Genomic DNA, 23,178 nt, shown 5'->3' with positions numbered 1-23,178 from the left:
AGTAAAAGTATAAACGTATCAGCATCTAAATACTTAACGTACCAAAGATAAACATACTCATTATGCAGAATAATGATAATTGGATTATTACTATTGATGCATTAATGTGTTCATCACTTAAATGTTGAGGTTGCTGAGGGTGATTGGACTACTTTATATAATTTATCTGCTGGTTAATGCAAAGACACACTAAAATGAGCACAAAAAACATAAAGAGAAAAAGAATGGGCACAAAAAGAGACACAAAAGATCACTAACTGATACAAAAAGGTATACAACATACCACAAAAAGACATGACAACAAACAAAGAGACACAAACAGTTATGTGTAAAGTAACTAGTACTGTCACATTATTGTAGTAGTACAGTAAAAAACTAGAATGTTTCCCTGCTGTAGTGGAGTGGTATTATGAAGTTGCAGATAATATAAATATTCAAATAAAATACATACGTATATCTCAATTGTAAAGTACTTAAGTAAATGTACTCATTTACTGTCCACAACTGAATGCAGATTGTTTTTCCTGTTTGTGTGTGTGTCTCAATTTGTCTTTTTGGTTTTGACCAGGATGAAGTGATATTCTCTGAACATCCAAGCTGTCTGCGACTACAAGTTCTCCTTTATCGATGTGACCATGAAGTGGCCTGGTAGAGCACATGATGCTCGTATATGGGCCAATTCAACAGTGGCGTCATATCTAAAGGACGGGGTCATCCCACGCTACTCCAAGAAGATCCTGGACCATGAGGATCCCATACCGGTCTTTCTCCTTGGTGACCCAGCCTACCCTTTGTCTCCTTACTTGATGAAGGAGTATGCTAATGGAGGCAGCACTTGCCAGGAGCAGTAATTTGGACTGTCCTTGTGTCAGGCAAGAATGGTAATTGATTGATATGTTTATTTATATTAATTTATAAAACATGCACTTTGACAACTACATAGGTACTAATGCCCATAGGTTGAAGAAAGCTGCACATTTTAATTTTAAAGAAGCCTACCTTTAGAGTTGACTAGTAAAATTATATTAGTCACAGTTATGCAAGTGCCTAGTAATCCTGACTGCATTTTCCTTTAGAATGTGCTTTCGGAAGATTGAAAGCACACTGGGGTGCACTGAAGAGAGCAATGGACATAAATTCAGATGATCTCCCTTTCGTTATATATGCCTGCTTCGTCCTTCATAATTACTGTGAGGCCTCAAATCAGCCCTTGGATGAGTAAAGCGTTTTGGAGGTGATTCAGTATGAGAGGGATAACCAGCCTGACACCTTGGCTAACTTCACACATGACTGCAGCTCAGCAGAAGGGAAGAGGGTCAGGAGGATCCTGACTCAACACCTGGATCTGTGAAAGGTAGCGGTTGTGTGTGTGTGTGTGTGTGTGTGTGTGTGTGTGTGTGTGTGTGTGTGTGCGCCAGTGTGCCATCTTATTGGCACTTTAGCAGTCCGTTGTTCCTTTGTCACAGTTTATAAGCCAGGTTGTGACAGGCAGCACCAGGGTTAATAATGAATTTAGCGTAACAGAAAAATCATTGGGTGGTAGGATTAGTAGCTGATGGTTTTTGTGCTGCTCTACATCAGCAGGAAATGCACATCACATATGAAACTGATTCACATTGTTTTATTTGATTCAGTAAAAACACAAAGAGAAACAAATCACATGTAATTCATTCTATTCAGCGTCTACACAACATTTTGTTTCCAGTTGTGTTTCTTGTTGTGTCTGTTTACCTGTAATCAGCTCACAACAGCCTGTAAAGTTGAACATGAACAGTGAATTTGTTTAAAATGTGTTTTTGTCCTCAGTGATGCCGGCAGCTCAGAGACTTATATCTTGGTGATCGTCCTTCATCAGCAGCTGAGTAAAAGCCACCATGGTTTTTGTCCTGTAATAATCAATGCTTGGTTGATCAGTGGTTAAGGCGGCTGCCCCATGTAGAGGCTACAGTCCTCAACGCAGGCGTCCCCAGTTCGAATCCGGCGTCTGGCAGACCTTTCCTGCATGTCATCCCCCTCTCTCTGCCTCCCCCTTTCCTGTCTATTTCTACTATGTGCTATCAAATAAAGGCAAAAACGCCAAAAAATATACTTAAAAAAAAAAAAAAAAATCAACGCTTACATCTTTATAGGAAGAAGTTTACAAGAATCGCTGAGAAGAGAATCTACTGATTTAAAGGAGAATTACCATTTTTTTTCAATCTGGACCTTATTTCTAGCATAAAATATGATCATTTACTCACCCAGATAACTTTGGTGTCATTATGAGTCGTTCCGACGAAATTAGATCCAGCCGAGAGCCGTGTATATCCGTATAATGCGAGAACATGGGGCACCGCAATGTAACGCAAAATAACACATTATCTGCCGCGAAACTCGTTAATTTCACCAATATTTAGTTATGATAGGCTAGTGCTATTCCCCTCTGAGTCCGGGGTTAGCTGTTATCAACATCCGGGGTCTGTAGGTTGACCTACTGACCTCTGATCTGGATGATGTCATCTCTGAGCGCCGCGTGGCTCATTCTGATAATAATCATTCCCCTTTAGCATTCGGGTCCATTTTTATCTCAACTAGCCGGAGAGGAAGCCTGTGGAAGCTGAACTTCATCCAGCTGCTCATTTTGTTCTGACAAGTCAGAAACACGCAGAAACGAACCGTAGCATTAGTGGTAGCAACAAGCCGGGCAGCGCTCAGAGATGACATCATCCAGGTCAGAGGTCAGTAGGTCAACCTACAGACCCCGGATGTTGATAACAGCTAACCCCGGACTCAGAGGGGAATAGCACTAGCCTATCAGAACTAAATATTGGTGAAATTAACGAGTTTTGCGGCAGATAATGTGTTATTTAGAGGCTGCATTCTGCTGCCCTGTAGACTCGCATTATATGGATGTACGCGGCTCTTGGCTGGATCTAATTTCGTCGGAACGACTTGTATTGACACCAAAGTTATCTGGGTGAGTAAATGATCGTATTTTATGCTAGAAATAAAAAACAGTAATTATCCTTTAATCCATGAATGTGAAAACGTGAGTGAGAGACAGAGACAGACATGTAGAGACTGAACTATCTGTTCAACAGTGAGAAGGTTTCAGGGGTGGTGTTTAGCTCACTTGGTAGAGCTGCTGCCCCATGTCGAGGCTACAGTCATTCCCCCTCTCTACCTCCCCATTTCCTGTCTCACTGTCAACTGTGCTATCGATAAATAAGGCAATAAAAAATCCCCCAAAATATAAGCTACTTAAAAAAAACTGTGAGAATGTTTCTGTGACAGGAGGAGACTCTGATTGACTCAACACAGACTCACTGAGGAGCCAGACAACCATAGTCTAATCCCAGGATACAGAGGTTGAGTGAAGGTGGTGTTGAAGGTGTAGAGGTGGATCAGTGAGTCAGAGGAGACTCTGTAGAAGGACAAAGAGCCAGCAGGACAGTCCACATACACTGCTACTCTGTTAGAGACAGAGGAGGTGGAAGAGGAGGAGGTGATACGTGTCTGTCTGTTATTGTGACAGACACTGTAACCACCACCAGAGCAGATCAGACTCCAGGACTGATCGTTCAGTCCAAACCCACAATAATCACTGCCACCTTTCCTGCTGATTCCTCTGTAACTCACTGATATATCAACCCTTCCTCTCCACTTGACCTCCCAGTAACAGCGACCAGTCAGACCAGTTGAACACAGCAGCTGAGGCCAGTAGTCAAATCTGTCTGGATGATCAGGATATGACTGATCCTCCTCCATACATGTTGCCTTCCTGTTGTCAGACAGTTTGATCTTCCTGTTCACTGTGTTTGTGTCGATTGTGAGTCGACAGGAATCTGATGGAGAGAACAAGAAACAGCTGCAGTTATTGATCATGTCATCAGTTATTGACAGTTTGATGAAGACTCATGGGGTCAGTTATGTGACAGTGTGAAGATGGTTGAATGTGCTGCTTTGTTTCCATGACACCTCAGGGACACTTTCTCTAATAAGATCACTACTCTAGATGGCATCACCCTGACCCCGAGTACAACTGTATATGGAAATGAATGTATTATTAGTCAAACTATGGACATACTGTATGTGAGTGAATGGATTAATGTATGTTTGAGGTTATGTGATGCTGATATGAATGTATATTTATGATTACAGTTAGAGTAGCGGTGTGGATGCATGTGAATGACGTTCACGTCGGCTTGCTGCATGTGCAGGATTGTCCAGTGGTCTGTTTACTCCACCAGTCTTTTAACTTGATGTTCTTTTTGTACTGTATGTGTTTTTATGTATGCAACATGTTCCCTGTCTCCACGACAAATTTCTCCCTGGTGGAGACCAATAAACTAACCTAACCTAACCTAACCTAACCTAACTGCAAGGAAACTTGGAGTCATTTTTGACCAGGACCTTTCCTTTAGCTCCCACATAAAACATGTGACTACGACCGCCTTCTTCCATCTGCGCAGTATCACTAAGATTAGGAATATCCTCTCCCAGAGTGATGCTGAGAAACTGGTGCATGCATTTATCACTTCTAGGCTAGACTACTGCAACTCTCTCCTGTCAGGATGTCTGAAAAACTCTGTAAAGAGTCTCCAGCTGGTCCAGAATGCTGCAGCGAGGGTTTTGACAGGAGTTAGGAAGAGAGAAGACATCTTTAGCTTCTCTCCACCAGTGATGCCGGTTACTCTAATATGACCACTTTTTCCAGGCAAGGCAAGGCAATTTTATTTGTATAGCCCGTTTTTACAAACAGTTTGTCTCAAAGGGCTTTACATGTCATCACAACAACATCCTCTGCCCTTCCAGTAACGAGTAATGCGTTACTATCGCCAAACCAGTAATCAGATTAAAGTTATTTATCCAAGTCACAGTACATTACTATTTTTTGTAATTTTCCTTAATAAAAAGATTCTTCTTGCATCTCGGGGAGTGACGCCTGTCCGCGACAAGTCACGTTTACAGCATGAGGACAACTCACGTGTCAAGCAGCCAGCAACAAAAACGTAAACAGCAATGAAAGGAGGAGAAAGATGCGTGTTTCTAGCTGGAAATACAGTCACTATTTTGATTTTGTGTCAGTTAAAGATGGCAATATTAAGGTTCACAATTTGTGATGGCGACAAAGGGATTTCCACCGGGTTCAGCGCTGCAGAGAGAAGCTGCTGGCACTGCGCAGTGTGCCTTTTGAAATGCCCGAGTGGCAGCGATCAGCTGCGGTGACCACGGCTGATGGACCCGGTGGAAATTAAAATTACACATAGACTGAATATGGGTCCCCCCCCGTCCCGCGCTGGCCTGCACTCACACCACCTCGAATCCAAGCGTGCCGAAGCATGGTTGCCTCCGACACATACGTTGATATAGCCTAGAGGGATTATTTGTTTACCAACACGGCGGATGCGCGCTTTAACCTGACTGCAGAAAGAACGGAGCCTTTTAAACACCAGCGGTGATGAGGTGCTGTCAACAATATAGGTGGTTGTGTCCACACACCCATACTGGTTTATGTGACTAAAGGTGACATTTCGGCACAGGAGGGAGTGGAGCGTGGATGCGAGCCAATCTCCTTCAACCATGCACGGAAAAGGGGAATGATAGAAAAGGTTTTCTAATTTATTGAGAAACAATGCCCAGGTCAGCAATGCATGACAAAAAACATCCATCCATCCATCCATCCATTGTCCACCGCATTATCCGGAGTCGGGTCGCGGGGGCAGCAGTCGGAGCAGGGATCCCCAGACTTCCCTCTCCCCGGACACTTCCTCCAGCTCTTCCGGGGGGACCCCAAGGCGTTCCCAGGCCAGCCGAGTGACGTAGTCACTCCAGCGTGTCCTGGGTCTTCCTCGGGGCCTCCTCCCGGTGGGACATGCCCAGAACACCTCACGAGTGAGGCGTCCAGGGGGCATCCTATACAGGTGCCCGAGCCACCTCAGCTGGCTCCTCTCGATGTGGAGGAGCAGCGGCTCTACTCCGAGCTCCTCCCGGGTGACAGAGCTCCTCACCCTATCTCTAAGGGAGCGCCCCGCCACCCTGCGGAGGAAACTCATTTCGGCTGCTTGTATCCAGTTGGATCCAGCTTGGATCCAGTTCTTTCGGTCATGACCCAGAGTTCATGACCATAGGTGAGGGTGGGAACGTAGATCGACCGGTAAATCGAGAGCTTTGCCTTTCGGCTCAGCTCCTTCTTCACCACGACGGACCGATACAATGACCGCATTACTGCGGCCGGCGCACCGATCCGCCTGTCGATCTCGACCCCAAGATACTTAAACTCCTCCACCTGAGGCAGGAACTCTCCCCCGACCTGGAGGGTGCAAGCCACCTTTTTCCGGTCGAGAACCATGGCCTCGGACTTAGAGGTGCTGATTCTCATCCCAGCTGCTTCACACTCGGCTGCAAACCACCCCAGTGCATGCTGAAGGTCCTGGCTCGAGGGAGCCAACAAGACCACATCATCTGCAAAAAGCAGAGATGAAATCAAGTGGCTCCCGAACCGTACCCCCTCCGGCACTTGGCTGCGCCTAGAAATTCTGTCCATAAAAATAATGAACAGAAGCGGTGACAAAGGGCAGCCCTGCCGGAGTCCAACACGCACCGGGAACAGGTCTGACTTACTGCCGGCAATGCGAACCAAGCTCCTGCTCCGGTCATACAGGGACCGTACAGCCCTCAGCAGAGGGCCTCCGACCCCATACTCTCGGAGCACCTCCCACAGGATGCCATGTGGGACACGGCCAAAAGCCTTCTCCAAGTCCACAAAACACATGTGGACTGGTTGGGCAAACTCCCATGCGCCCTCGAGCACCCTGCGGAGGGTGTAGAGCTGGTCCAGCGTTCCACGGCCAGGGCGAAAACCGCATTGCGAGGTGACATTCCATGTCCCTAAAGCCAGAGTCGTCGTCCGGGGATTGGGTCGCCGGGGCCCCCGCCCACGGCTGCCACCCAAATCACACGGCATCTGCCCCTTATGAACCCTCCCGCGGGTGGTGGGCCTACGGGAGGGCGGGCCCACGTCGCTCTTTCGGGCTGCGCCCGGCCGGGTCCCGTGGGCCAAGACCCGGCCACCAGACGCTCGCCTGCGAGCCCCGACCCCAGGCCTGGCTCCAGGGTGGGGCCCCGGTAACGCCAGTCCGGGCGACATACACTTTCTTGCTGTTTTCTTCTTCATAAGGGGCTTTGAACCGCTCTTTGTCTGACCCGTCACCTAGGACCTGTTTGCCTTGGGTGACCCTACCAGGGGCATTAAGCCCCGGACAACATAGCTCCTAGGATCATTCGGGTGCTCAAACCCCTCCACCACGGTAAGGTGGCGGTTCAATAAAGGGTCCTATGTTCCCCGCTGCTGCCGGTTGATGAACAAACCGGGGAACATAGGGCCTTTTTTGGGAAAAACGGGGAACATACTGTAGGTCCTTTTTTTGGGGGGGGGGGGGGTGTCCGCGCAGCAGTATTTGTCCATATAATGGTTGTGAATGGGGCTCACTTTTCTTCGTCCAAAAAGACACACCAAAAAACATCCAAATACCTCCATACTGCTCGTCTGTAATGTCCCTCTTGTATTGAAGCTCCGACATGAGAAATTGTTCCACCGATTTGCACTGACACAGGAAGAGCAGTGAACTGAGACACTGGGAGATTCTGCTACAAACAAGCTTAAAATATAGACTTATTTAATTAAAAAAAAAAAAAAAATTCTCATGTCGGGGCTTCAACACAAGACGGACATTACAGACGAGCAGTATGGAGGTATTTGGATGTTTTTTGGTGTGTCTTTTTGGATGAAGAAAAGTGAGCCCCATTCACAACCATTATATGGACAAATACTGCTGCGCGGAACCCCCCCCCCCCCGTAACTCCAATAAGGCACGGAGGACTCTGAAAATTCTCCCAACCCTTAGTCGACATGAGGGTGAGTAGATAATGAGTGAAATTTGAATTTTGGGTTAACTATCCCTTTAAATTCACAATTTTCACAGAATCTACTCAGATGTTATATAAATGTACACTTTTCAACAATATAGTGACATTTGCAGGCAAAATTACTCAGGATTGCGAGCATTCTTGGTAGATTGGCTGCTGCTGCTGCTGCTGCCAATCTCTCTAAAAACAGACTGGGAGGTAGAGCCTTCAGTTACCGGGCTACTTTACTGTAGCTTTACTGGAGCTTTAGCTTTACTGTCTCAAAACCAGTGTTGCGCTGGGTCTCTTTCTTTTCTTTTTTTTTTGCCCACGGTCGGGTTGAGAATTAATGCTGGTGAGTCTGGCTGTGTTGGGTCCGAGACAGGGGCGTCATGCAAACCAAAAATTGGAGGGGGCACAGTGAATGTGAATGTCCTATATGCGCACAAATTTTTTGGGGGGATGCCCTCAAATCACTTATTTTGGGCACTAATGCTGGGGACCAAAAAGTTGGTAAACTGAATTTCAGAAACATTATCTTGGCTAGCAATGTGGAACAATAAGGTGGATGCACTTCAAAAAACGTATTTCACCTCTCCATGTATTGATTTTTCGGAGGCTTCTTGTAAACAAATGCACATGGCCAGGGACTGCTAGCAAAACAGCGGAAAAGCAGTGGGCTTGCATAGTTCCTCTTTGATTAAACATTTGAAATCCCTAGTTTAATGTTACACTGCTCGCTCTCACATTTCCATTGAAGGTAGGCTACAGCCCCCCCCCCCCCCCAAGCACAGACTGATGCAGGCAAGGTGGCGTGTGCCGTCAGGGCGGAAGAGACCACATCCATCAAAAAGGAGGGGAGTTGTGATTTTTGGAAAAAGGCAATGATGTCTTTTTGAGATGGACTATGACATTATTTGTATTTCACTCAATATGACCACTGATCATAGCTAGATGGTAAAAAAAAAAAATATATATCCCTCAAATCTGAGGGGGCACGTGCCCCCTCTGTTTCTATTGACATGGTTTATCACCAATAAACACAGTCGATGAGGAGGTTAAGTGACTGAGCTGAGGCTGTATGACCGGTGGGGTGTGGGTCCACGGTGTGGACCGGTGCTCCGTGACACTGTGAGACTGACCGCCGGTAAGCGCTTGGGACGTGCCCGCTGATCATTGAAAACAGCAGTGCTAGGCTATGGGCTTTCATGTGAGAGTCAATTGTTCAATCTAGCATTATTTTGTGTAAATAAACAGTCATATTATTCATATTGTAGTCTACTGGTTATTATTACCATCACTTAAAGTCAAGGACTATCGTAGAATGTTATAAACCTTTTTTATATGTCAATACAATATGCCACCCCTCTGCAGATTGTGACCCTATCTGGTCCCACCAAGAAAAAAATCCTAGACACGCCCATGCACACACGCTCTCCCTCTCCCCCCCTCCGCCGTTCGTCTGAGTTTTTTATTTTTTTTAAACTGTCAGCTGGCTCTAACCAGTTTTTTTTAAACTTTTTTTTTAGTGTTTGATACTTTCTTGCTGTATTTCATAAAAAAAATAGTAGTGGTATAAATAACAAATTAAGCTACACACACTCTCTCTCCCCCCTCCCCTCTCTCTTTCATGATCAGTGATACAGAATGAGTGATACACAGAGAGTAGCTGACACTCAGCTGTCTCTGTCTCTCTCTTACTCACTCACACACACACATCTGGTAGGAAATAAAATTTTAAAAAATGAACTCCCCCCAAAAATCACACTGATCATTAAAAAAAAAATTAAGTTAAAAAAAGAAAGTTATGTTGAGTATGAAAACTCTTGTTCATTACATTTTACTTCATAATTGCAACCACATGTATTGTATTCATTGTTGCAAAACTTGTGTAAATAGTTTGTTCGCTATCGTGATCAAAACCATTGATCTGAAACTCAATGCTGATGCTGTCCTGTAAATAGTTTTCTAATCAGCAATAAATATAACAATTTCTGATCAACCCATATCAATTGCATACTTAAAATAACATAACGGTTAAAGCCTCGCCCATTTCAAGACAACCCGACCCACCCCCTCGTGGGTTAAACCCTGCCCACTTCCGGTTTAGGCCCCGCCCACTCTGAGTACAGATACAGATAATTCATATGGTTAACAGATACAGATAATGCTGTACTTGCTAATTATTATTATCTGTTGCACTTTGTAGTTTGGCCTGGGCGTCTCGCACTCTGTGTCATCCCTCCTACCCCTGCTGTTAAACCGGCCTGCCCTCCCTTCCCATGAACCAGTCTGCCTGAAGCTTCCTTCATCAGCTCTTGTTAACATTTCTATGTCTCCCACATTATCTATTGCACATCTGTCTGTCCTGGCTGAGAGATCCCTCCTCTGTTACTCACCCTGAGGTTTCTCAGATTTTTCCCTGTTAAAAGGATGTTGTTACGATGCCATGTAAAGCCCTTTGAGACAAACTGTTTGTAAAAACGGGCTATACAAATAAAATTGCCTTGCCTTGCCATGAATCAAAGTAAAAATACACTTACACTTCCTCGGACCTGGTGTCAAGAATCGAACTCCAGCAGGCTCCACCCTGAAAGGAGGAGGGGGGTCAGAGCAGCACGTTCTCTGTCAGCATGCACACATGGACATTACATGGCTCTCACACACACGGCTACACGGCACAGTTTTATCACTGTGTTCACATGGAGGCTTGTATGTATGGATGAACACTGAGCACAGAGAAGAAGGAGCTGGATTCTTTATGTAGTGATGATACAGAGCAGGAGGAGACGAGGAGGAAAGACTTCATCGTGTGTTTTCTCCATGTGATGTCACTTCAGTGTGATACCCCTTTTGTGGGTGTGTGGTGTTTTGTCCTTGGGATGTACCAGTCTCTGTCTGAGTGTGTTGCTGGGTTTGAAATACACAGGGATACGGTGTTTGTTAAAGATCCTCCTGAGTTTTTCTGATACTCCAGACACATATGGGATGACTATGTTGTTTCTCTTGTTTTGTCTTTCTTTCTCAACCACTTTGCTGGTTTTCTTTCTGGAACCAGCTGCAGTTTTCACAAAGGACCAGTACTAAGCTCCATCAAACCTGTCCACACATTTTTACTGGACCTGAAGTCAGAGTCCAGAGGAAGCAGAGGAACTGTAGAGCAGAGAGAAGCAGGCTCAGCTCAGAGCACATGGATTCAGACAGGAAGTGAAGCTCCAGCTGCTGGAGACTTTCATTAAGGAGCCACTTTGTGGCTTCATCTGATCTGAAGTCAGACGTGTTTGAGCAGCACACACAGTCTGAAAACAGCTGTTTGATCACACACACATTTAGCCACCAACACTGATTATTACGCTGTTCAATAGAGGTGGGAAAAATGGTCGATTCTAAGATGCATTGCGATTTGGCCGTGCACGATTCTGCATCGACATTCGCTTTTTTTCCCTTTTATTATATTATATTTCTGGCCGCGCTTGGACAGTGAAATTGTGAGGTTTCAACTACTTCCAGTGGCAGAGTTGCAATGACATGCACACTGTTTTGATTCCAGTCAGTTTCCACCGCCTGCCGATGTCACGGCTCCAGCAGTCCAAAGCCCACCACATGCCGGAGCACGGCATATCAATTCAGCACAGAGCAGCTAGTGTTGGACAGGAAGTCGTGCACAGACACAAAATAAAACATCTGGTTTATTTTCAAAATAAAAATACTCTGTGTTTAAGGCAGATCGTGTTTCCCGCACTACACCTTGAAAACTATATTTTGTTACATGTGAAAAAAACACGATTTGCATCAGTATTTGTTCACTATCTTGCAGTCAGAGAGGGACAAATTGCACTCAATCAAGTTCTTCAGATTCTTCATTAATATGGAGTGATTCAATGTGGTCTATAAAAGGTTGCCAAGTTTTGTTAAAGTCTATTAAGGAACCACAACGGGAGAATCAAATCTTCTCTAGTTTACAGTAACACAGTGCAGGATCTCTTGTATCCATCTGTTGTGAGGGTGCCTGGGCTGGGATGTGAACCGGCGAACCCATGGTGTAAAACTGAAAATTTAACAAAGTGCTTAACCCCTAGACTACTACCATTACCATACTACCCTTGCAGTATATATACCATATGAAATATAGCCCGCTAATATTGGATAAAAAAACAAACAAACATTTAAATTACAATAACTCTTTTTGGGATTACTTATAAAATTAAAGCCGCAAGCGGCGATGACGGGCCCTCGCTCACCCATGCGACCGCGGGGCCTGAGGCATGTTGGGGCTGTGCCGTGAAGTTGAAAGGGAGAAAAAACCTGGAAGGAGGCAAAAAATGTGATGTTTCGTTCATCCACCAGGTGGCGCTAAGCAATTGTGGGTGGGTGCTTTCAGGGGCGGCCCCTCATCACACATGTGAAGTTCCGAGGAAATCGGACAATGTTAATGCAAAAAATGGCACTTCCTGTTTCCACTAGGGGGCGACATGAGCGACACCCCTATCAGATCTAAGAGGTCTCCACCCTGGACCTCTGTATAAAATTTCATGATGATACGAGTTCATTAAAGACATCAAAAGGGCAAACGTAATTTCATGGCGAAGGAGGTTAGTCGCCGCGTCGCCACACGGACGCCATTACTCGTAGCTTCACAGCATTCATGATGTAGCTTCAGCAACTTGTTCTGCATGTTTTAGAAGTGGAATGAAGTAGATGGGGTCAACTATGTGCCATCAGTACACGTTAAAGGAAAACACGGCCACTTCCTGTTACCACCGGGGGGCGCTATGAGTGACGTAGGAAATTAATATAGCGGGACATTCAGGGCAGAGCCATCATCATGTCCTGCAAGTTTGAAGCTGATCGGATAAAGTATGTGGGCGTTAGAGCTGTTCGAATTGAAATGGCGAGGAAACGAAAAGTCGCCAAAATTCACAAGGTCCTAGAAGCCACGCCCTTTGACCTACAGACATTCTTTTAATAACTTTTAAAGTATATTTTTCGGCTTTTTGCCTTTATTTGATAGTGATGACAGTAGAGATAGACAGGAAATGGGGAGGCAGAGAGAGGGGGAATGACACGCAGGAAAGGTCTGCCCGACGCGGGATTCGAACCGGGGACGCCTGCGGCGAGGACTGTAGCCTCTACATGGGGCGGCCGCTCTACCCACTGCGCCACGCACCGCCCCATTCTTTTAATAACTTTTGATCAGAGTTGCATCTAGATCGGGTGAAATTCCTAGGAGGAGGAGTTCAAAAAGGTCAAAAGTTCAAATCAAAATGGCCGACTTCCTGTTGTGATTTCACCATGTTGTTAAGAGGATTTTTTGTGCGTCTTGGCATGTTCAATAAGCCCACCAAATTTCATGCATCTAGGTCAGCGGTACTCAATAGGCGGCCCGCGGGCCGCATCCGGCCCGCCGAACCTTCCAATCAGACCCGCGACTGAGTTCAACTAGTTTACATATTACTGTATACTGTATTTCTCGGGCTACGTGCGCCTGTAAGTCAATGCGCTGGGACATTGAAACACGTGTGGAGCGTTTGTGTGTGCCTGTGAGGCCCTGCACTGGGATACAGAAACGCCGACGAACCCAAATCACCATGCGCGAGTGTTTGGGGAGCGGGCTGGACTGCAGGGTTTTCCCTGCCTGTCTGCAAAGGCCGTGGGTGATTTTCACCGCCGTCTTGGTTCAACTGTGTGTGCATCATGCATGGGGGGCCGTTCAGATGAAGCGTCTTTTGCGCGCGCTCAAACCCATTCAATGTAGCCGCGCGTCATGCACGCTCACAACTCAAAAGCCGTAGCCGCGCGCATTTGATGAGATGCATATTGTTTTTTCGTGCACGTCCGCGGTGCACAGCTGCACGACCTGCTTCTCCCCCGGTGTTGTGTCCCGGTGCCCTCGGCCTGTGTCTCTCCTACTGTTTCCTACTGTTTCCTACCTAAAAAGAAACAGCGCGATTTCAATAGGTCCTCATGGGACACTGTCCCGCTCGGGCCCTAATAATAACAAGAAACAGCACAATTTTAATAGGTCCTCACGGGACCTTGTCCCGCTCGGGCCCTAATAAACATAGCAATTTCAATAGGGCTTTCACTAGGTGACTTGCAGTCGCCGCTCGGGCCCTAATAAATTATACCTAAATATGCTGGCGTCTTAAAGCAGAAGTAAGCGATTTTGGCTAACTTCTTGTCAGCCGATGGAGTTAGCAGTCCCCGGAACCTCCACTTCGCGTCGGACGGTTCACGCCAACACGTTCTCACTCCCAGTGCGTCAACCCCCTGACGAACGGTCACTGTCCCTCCTCGTCACATGCCTGACTCATTGGGTACCCGTTTTTCGTCATGAGGTGACGAGCGGGGATTTCAATTCATTCCAATGCAACCCCCTTCGCGGCGATATGTGACGCTCAGAGTAAAGTGATCCAGCCGACCGGACGCGGCGCTGAACGACGCACTGAGCTGGAAAACTTTTTTTCCCCTTTGAAGCTTTATTGAACCTGGTGTGTCTGACATAGCTTTCATCCAAGCCGTCATTTTGGTTATTATTTATTTACTGATCTTGGCGTTGGTGCAGAATAATAAATAAACAAACAAACAAACAAACAAATAAATTACATCCTTGTCGGAAGACCAGACGGGGTGGGGGTGTGTAATAAATAAATAAAGAAATAAATATTTTTGTCCCGTGCGTAATTGTCAAGATCCGCATTTCGATTAAACTCGCCTTTCTTCTTTTGTACGAGTTGTTGGACGACTGCATTTTCATTTTATTTACTTATTTCCGTGTCCTAAGTCATGTTTATGGATACACAGTTGAACATATTGTCATTTTACCCTCGGCATTTTCCCCTCACTTTGCTGAATATCTGTTGATTCATGTCATAAACACGTTTTGTTCATTAAAAATATGTGGTGTTTATTTAAAATATGTTGTTCATTCAAATCGGTTGTTGTTCATTGCAGAACAATAGAATATTAATACGGTGATTTATATACAGATATTGATCGCGCAGTGTGACCACAATCACTACGCACGGAGGCGTGAGGGACATTTGAAACAGCTGTATCAATCGTCCCTGCAGCGACTACTGACACTTCAACCTGTTTTGGCTCTAAACTTCAAAACTATGACATTGCATAGTTTAGGACCTGTTTATGTACGAATTCATCTGTTGTTAGGTCATATTATTATTGCATGAAACACACAATACAACTTTTGATCACAAAAAAACTACCGCACGTAACATTTTACTTTCCGTAGTAAAAAAAACAGGTTCGCGCTAATAACTTTTGAATGGCGTGACGTAATTTCACAAGCTTTCCCAGGATTGGTCGGTGTTGAGTGCTGAACTAGAGGCTGTGACGTCATTGCAACGGCGCCACCGGTCGCGACCATAGACTGCGACACTGCCATCTACGGCGTCTGGACGGAACTACAACACCTTAACAGTGTGTTTGTGATCATGAGGAGTGGAAATTAAGCCATGTTGATTTAATTCAACAGCATGTGAATAAACAGTGAGGAATCAGAACAGTTAGACAGCTCTTTTTCAACAAAGTCCAAATAATTCAAGTAACTCAAGTCATATAGGCCTTTTTTTTTTACTTGCAGAAAACAACATTTCTCCCCCCTTCTCCCTCCTCCCGCCCAGGAACCTTAGTTTATAATATAGTGTAGAATGAACCCGTCCACTGTAGTAATGTTTATGCACAACTGCACCACTTTAGCCAGCTCCTTTATTTCTGGTTTTACATTGGACAAACTGATTAAGGCTCCATTTTCAGGAGACACAGCTATTCTTTAATAACTTCCACATTCGTTGGGTTACGTTCAGAGGTTTATCAGGGCAGGGCCTAGGGTCATCCAGTGTTAGCAATTACAGACCCATCTGACCTTCACAGGGGTCACAGGTCAACTTTTCATGTGAAATTTGACGATTTTTGCTATCAATTCAGGCATAAAACACCAATACTTGGAGCTGGGAAGCTGAAATCTTTAGATTCTAGTCCAGACCTTGGAGCAGATTGAAGATCAGAGCTGTGCTCCACTCAGAAGTGTCCAAAATGGCCATGGTAAGTGTCAAAGGTCACAGGGGTCAAACATCAAAGTTAATCCTAACAAAACACACACGCTTTAAGTAATCATCATGAAATTTAGATGAGTTGTATATCAGAGAGTCCTCTATCATTATATTGTATTCCCATTGCTCTGGGGGCCACGGGGGGCCCCTGGGGGCCACTTCGCTTTCCCATGCTCTCACAGATTTGGGTGTCGGGTCAGTGGATAAGGGCCTCACAATGAGTCCACAGGCCAAGTTTCAAGTGATTCGGTTGGTTTCTATGGAAACAGCGGCCTCCTGGAGACAGAGGAATGCGGCTGTTTGAAGCCCCGCCTCTCGAAAAGTAATGGCTCAATCAGGACCGAACGCACATCAACGCGTTCGTCTTGGGCCCCCGGAACCACTGATATCAAATTCAGAACTGTACGACTTTTAGAAATATATTTCATCCATTTCAGCTTTTCTGACTCAGAAGGTCTCTCAGGCATTAAGTCTGAGAGGCTCTGAATCTGAAAAGCTGAAATGGATGAAATATATTTCTAAAAGTCGTACAGTTCTGAATTTGATATCAGTGGTTCCGGGGGCCCAAGACGAACGCGTTGATGTGCGTTCGGTCCTGATTGAGCCATTACTTTTCGAGAGGCGGGGCTTCAAACAGCCGCATTCCTCTGTCTCCAGGAGGCCGCTGTTTCCATAGAAACCAACCGAATCACTTGAAACTTGGCCTGTGGACTCATTGTGAGGCCCTTATCCACTGACCCGACACCCAAATCTATGAGAGCATGGGAAAGCGAAGTGGCCCCCAGGGGCCCCCCGTGGCCCCCAGAGCAATGGGAATACAATATAATGATAGAGGACTCTCTGATATACAACTCATCTAAATTTCATGATGATTACTTAAAGCGTGTGTGTTTTGTTAGGATTAACTTTGATGTTTGACCCCTGTGACCTTTGACACTTACCATGGCCATTTTGGACACTTCTGAGTGGAGCACAGCTCTGATCTTCAATCTGCTCCAAGGTCTGGACTAGAATCTAAAGATTTCAGCTTCCCAGCTCCAAGTATTGGTGTTTTATGCCTGAATTGATAGCAAAAATCGTCAAATTTCACACTAAACCTTGACCTTTGACCCCTTCTGAATGTGGGATTGGTCTGAAATTGCAGATAATGGGTGGCCCTAGGCCCCTGACAAAACCCTGAAACTTTCAGACTTCCAGCTCAAAGCATGTGGAAGTTATTAAAGACTATCTGTTGAATTTAGTCTTGTACACAATGGGGGATTAGAAATGAACACTGCTTTTTGGCCATTTTGGACACTTCCGAGTGGAGCAGAGCTCTGATATTTGGCACCGTCAATCTGCTCCAAGGTCTGGACTAGAATCTAAAGATTTCAGCTTCCCAGCTCCAAGTATTGGTGTTTTATGCCTGAATTGATAGCAAAAATCGTCAAATTTCACATGAAAAGTTGACCTGTGACCCCTGTGAAGGTCAGATGGGTCTGTAATTGCTAACACTGGATGACCCTAGGCCCTGCCCTGATAAACCTCTGAACGTAACCCAACGAATGTGGAAGTTATTAAAGAATAGCTGTGTCTCCTGAAAATGGAGCCTTAATCAGTTTGTCCAATGTAAAACCAGAAATAAAGGAGCTGGCTAAAGTGGTGCAGTTGTGCATAAACATTACTACAGTGGACGGGTTCATTCTACACTATATTATAAACTAAGGTTCCTGGGCGGGAGGAGGGAGAAGGGGGGAGAAATGTTGTTTTCTGCAATTAAAAAAAAAAAGGCCTATATGACTTGAGTTATTTGAATTATTTGGACTTTGTTGAAAAAGAGCTGTCTAACTGTTCTGATTCCTCACTGTTTATTCACATGCTGTTGAATTAAATCAACATGGCTTAATTTCCACTCCTCATGATCACAAACACACTGTTAAGGTGTTGTAGTTCCGTCCAGACGCCGTAGATGGCAGTGTCGCAGTCTATGGTCGCGACCGGTGGCGCCGTTGCAATGACGTCACATCCTCTAGTTCAGCACTCAACACCGACCAATCCTGGGAAAGCTTGTGAAATTACGTCACGCCATTCAAAAGTTATTAGCGCGAACCTGTTTTTTTTACTACGGAAAGTAAAATGTTACGTGCGGTAGTTTTTTTGTGATCAAAAGTTGTATTGTGTGTTTCATGCAATAATAATATGACCTAACAACAGATGAATTCGTACATAAACAGGTCCTAAACTATGCAATGTCATAGTTTTGAAGTTTAGAGCCAAAACAGGTTGAAGTGTCAGTAGTCGCTGCAGGGACGATTGATACAGCTGTTTCAAATGTCCCTCACGCCTCCGTGCGTAGTGATTGTGGTCACACTGCGCGATCAATATCTGTATATAAATCACCGTATTAATATTCTATTGTTCTGCAATGAACAACAACCGATTTGAATGAACAACATATTTTTAATAAACACCACATATTTTTAATGAACAAAACGTGTTTATGACATGAATCAACAGATATTCAGCAAAGTGAGGGGAAAATGCCGAGGGTAAAATGACAATATGTTCAACTGTGTATCCATAAACATGACTTAGGACACGGAAATAAGTAAATAAAATGAAAATGCAGTCGTCCAACAACTCGTACAAAAGAAGAAAGGCGAGTTTAATCGAAATGCGGATCTTGACAATTACGCACGGGACAAAAATATTTATTTATTTCTTTATTTATTTATTACACACCCCCACCCCGTCTGGTCTTCCGACAAGGATGTAATTTATTTATTTTTGTTTAGTTTGTTTGTTTGTTTATTTATTATTCTGCACCAACGCCAAGATCAGTAAATAAATAATAACCAAAATGACGGCTTGGATGAAAGCTATGTCAGACACACCAGGTTCAATAAAGCTTCAAAGGGGAAAAAAAGTTTTCCAGCTCAGTGCGTCCTTCAGCGCCGCGTCCGGTCGGCTGGATCACTTTACTCTGAGCGTCACATATCGCCGCGAAGGGGGTTGCATTGGAATGAATTGAAATCCCCGCTTGTCACCTCATGACGAAAAACGGGTACCTAATGAGTCAGGCATGTGACGAGGAGGGACAGTGACCGTTCGTCAGGGGGTTGACGCACTGGGAGTGAGAACGTGTTGTTCACGCCGCCGCGTCGCCCATTAATTTCTGATAATGGACACCTCGTCGGGCATTATCCCGTACGTGTATTCAGGTGTGAACGGGGCCATAGAAAATGTTCCAGCTCCTCCTCCTCTATCAGACAGTGTGTGTGGCTGCAGCAGCCTCTCCATACCTCAGAGAGTCCAGTCTCCAGTTTGGATCCTCCAGTCCAGCAGACAGCAGCTTCACTCCTGAGGCTCCTGGATGATTGTAGCTCAGGTCCAGCTCTCTCAGATGGGACGGGTTGGAGCTCAGAGCTGAGGCCAGAGAAGCACAGCCTTCCTCTGTGACCAGACATCCTGACAGACTGAACACACACACAACAACACACAGGAACCCTCTGTCAACACCTGCTGCTGTGTTCAAGTGGCATCAGATAAACAGCTGGATGGATCCTCACCTGAGAGTCTCCAGTCCACAGTGTGGACTCTCCAGTCCACCAGACAGCAGCTTCACTCCTGAGTCCTGCAGGTTGTTGTTACTCAGGTCCAGGTGTCTCAGACTAGAGGACTGGGAGCTGAGGACTGAGGACAGAGCTTCACAGCTTCTCTCTGAGAGGTTACAGCCACTCAGTCTGAAGAGGAATTCAAGGAAAAACACTCACATACTCAATATGAAGGAAATAACAGGTTAGAATCATAAATACACAACATTTCAACAACAACCTAAGAGTATACAATGTTTCTTACTCAGCATGTTCCAATTTGTATAAATGGATTAATAGATAGTTTTGATTATATGCTGTGATCTCTCACTCATCTTTGTATAATCATATATGTATATTGTTTTGTTGTTTGTATATGTTAGGTTTTCTGCTTCTTCTGCCGTCTTAGGAGGGAAAAATCAACACCATCTCTTCTTTCGTTCATTTATTGACATGTCCTCATATCAGCCACAGTCATTGTGTTACAAGGCGGAAGAGGTAGTTCACAACAACATCACAAAGACGCGCCCTCAACTTTCATTGGCGCAAGAGGCTCACGTGACCCCCACTGAACATGCAACTTCAAAATAAGAGCACAGAACACAAATATATGAGAACACACATCCTAACAGTACAGTCAGTGTTAAAATCACAGACTTCACCCTGCCTGCATCACCACAGTCACACCTAACCCCACCCTCTGACCATGAACCCTCTCTTTCCCTCCAAACATTTGCCTGAAGACAACATGACTGTACTGACCTCACTTCCTTTGTTTATTGATTTTAGTTGCTCATGTTGTTTGAATGTTAACATATTGATTTTTATCTCATACTAGAGACCTGAGCTTGACCTTAAAGTGAATCACCAAAACTGTATATGTGTTAATTAAGTTAAAGAAAAATAACTATGTGGCAAGGTAAAGAAGGCCCGGGCGGGGATTGAACCCACACCTCCCGGGTAAGAGTCATTCGCACTTGCCACTTGGCCAAAGGGACATCAGTTTTAGTGATTCACTTTAAGGTCAAGCTCAGGTCTCTAGTATGAGATAAAAATCAATATGTTAACATTTAAACAACATGAGCAACTAAAATCAATAAACAAAGGAAGTGAGGTCAGTACAGTCATGTTGTCTTCAGGCAAATGTTTGGAGGGAAAGAGAGGGTTCAAGGGACGGATGTCCCTTTGGCCAAGTGGAAAGCGTGCATGACTCTTACCCGGGCCAAGTAGCCAGGGCGCATGATCAATTGGGGGCATAGTGACAGGAACCTCAACTGTCACAACTACATTTACCTTTATTATTTGCTTGATGTGTAATGTTCCTTTATTATTTCATTGTACAGAACAAATCATCCACTACCTACATCAACCATCATCTGTATTGTTTTCTCCAAACAATAAAATATTGGAACAGATTCCTGGAATCAGTGTTTTAAAGGGATAGTTCAACATTTTGGCAAATTGGCCAATTGCCATTATCCCTATAGTTTTAGCAGTAGGTTCGTTACCTTTAATTGTCAGTGCAAGATATTTTTAGAATGGAGTGCAGCCACGAACTGCTCAGAGCTACACTACGGAGGTTAATGGGATTTCTTGGTTTCCCTCATCAAACTCATCAAATACACAATCCAACACCAAAACGCTCTGGTGGGCAAGTTGTGACCTGCACATTCACCACACTATGAGATAATAATGGAACTATACGAGACAGAGTTGCTTTAGAGGTAAATGCAGAGACTGCTTGCCAAAAAACTGTCCCTGAAGGCAACGCACCTTAGCGGTTTTGCATGAATTTACCTCTAAAGCAACTCTGTCTCGTAACGTTGCGTTATTATTTCATAGTGTGGTGAATGTGCAGGTGACAACTTGTCCACCAGGGATTATGGCAATGGGCCAATTTGCCAAAATGTTGAACTATCCCTTTAATGTTCACTGATGTTCAGTGAGCCACCACTACCAAATGCAGTTTAGTTTGTTCAGTCAGTGTTTGCGTCAGTTCACACTTGAACTCCTTATAATTTCAGTTCATACAGATGAAAATGATTTAATTCATGTTCATTTATTCTGTTTATTTAAATAATCTGCTGTTGTTTGTAAATAGAACATACTTCTCCCTCCATCACCAGCCCTTAATCACTACCACTAACAAACTATATGAATTAATGAACTAAAAAACAAAAACAATGTTGAGATTGAGAAAATATTTTACCACTTAAACAATGAGTCATATTCTGCTGGAAGTGAAAAACTAGGTGAAGTGAAGGTAAACTGTACGTGGAAATATCTAGGGGCTTTTTTCTGTTTCTGAGTGTTCACTTGTTTGTTCATCAAACTGCTTCAAACACTCAAACAAACTGTCTTCAGCAGTAGTAGATGTGTCTGTACCACAACAACATACTAGTGATGCTGGGCCGTATCCATGGAGACATCATGAGACGTGATGTAAAACTGTCATAAAACCTGAGCAGCGTTCACTCTGGTGACAGTGAACGCTGCTCAGGTTCATCATTTATAAACTGATTCATTCAGTTCAACGTTCACTAAAAATATGAACATGTCCAATGAAGCACAGCCTTTCTCTGTGACCAGACATCCTGACAGACTGAACACACACAACAACACACAGGAACCCTCTGTCAACACCTGCTGCTGTGTTCAAGTGGCATCAGATAAACAGCTGGATGGATCCTCACCTGAGAGTCTCCAGTCCACAGTGTGGACTCTCCAGTCCACCAGACAGCAGCTTCACTCTTGAGTCATGCAGGTTGTTGTTACTCAGGTCCAGGTGTCTCAGACTAGAGGACTGGGAGCTGAGGACTGACGACAGAGCTTCACAGCTTCTCTCTGAGAGGTTACAGCCACTCAGTCTGAAGAGGAATTCAAGGAAAAACACTCACATACTCAATATGAAGGAAATAACAGGTTAGAATCATAAATACACAACATTTCAACAACAACCTAAGAGTATACAATGTTTCTTACTCAGCATGTTCCAATTTGTATAAATGGATTAATAGATAGATTTGATTATATGCTGTGATCTCTCACTCATCTTTGTATAATCATATATGTATATTGTTTTGTTGTTTGTATATGTTAGGTTTTCTGCTTCTTCTGCCGTCTTAGGAGGGAAAAATCAACACAGAGTTTACAGTGTTTCTTACTCAACATGTTCCAGTTTGTATAAATAGATTTATAGATAGATTTGATTATATGCTGTGATTGTTTATTGTTTATTAAGGATCCCCATTAGCTGGTACAGTGGGTACTAGTTTCATTTGGACGTTTCCCTCACGGAAAGCGTGATTCACGCGTTGCGTGAAATTGTAGGTCACATTGTAGCCACTAGGTGGAAGCATCGTACTGAGATGCAGCTCAAAAGATTTTGGGATAATTCCACGTTTGACCACAACGTAGTTGCAATGGAGAGTGGCGCTGTTCATAGGCCATAGGCTACTTCATTTGCAGCTGTGGTCGAGAGAGCTAAGGAGTGAATGGAGAGAGGGACCGCTACGCCGGTCAATCAGATCAATGTTGTTGTTTTTTATTGTATCACAGTGGTTACAGTAGCCTACGTTCAACAGGATCAGTGGTTCTCATTGGGGTCCTGGACCCCTCCATATTTTTGATCTCTCCTGTAGCCTGGC

The 23,178-nt window shown here is 44.5% G+C and overlaps 1 protein-coding gene across 1 annotated transcript in view; it reads right to left on the bottom strand.

The window, feature by feature from the left end:
* The window catches only part of LOC146989220 (protein NLRC3-like), a 61,399-nt gene that overhangs the window by 13,790 nt on the left and 24,431 nt on the right, over positions 1-23,178 (bottom strand). Inside the window, exons 7-10 of the mRNA XM_085775355.1 lie at positions 19,508-19,681; positions 19,241-19,414; positions 10,431-10,477; positions 3,750-3,824 (exon numbers count right to left, since the gene is read on the bottom strand). Of these exons, the coding sequence (XP_085631481.1) occupies positions 3,750-3,824; positions 10,431-10,477; positions 19,241-19,414; positions 19,508-19,681 (470 nt within the window). The remainder of the gene's footprint in view (positions 1-3,749; positions 3,825-10,430; positions 10,478-19,240; positions 19,415-19,507; positions 19,682-23,178) is intronic.

This window comes from Trachurus japonicus, chromosome 4 (assembly GCF_045865225.1).
Source record: "Trachurus japonicus isolate A0001 chromosome 4, Traja_1.0".
Classification (NCBI taxonomy): domain Eukaryota; kingdom Metazoa; phylum Chordata; class Actinopteri; order Carangiformes; family Carangidae; genus Trachurus; species Trachurus japonicus.
Note: the sequence above shows the minus strand (reverse complement) of the source record. Positions and strands in the feature narration are given on the sequence as shown.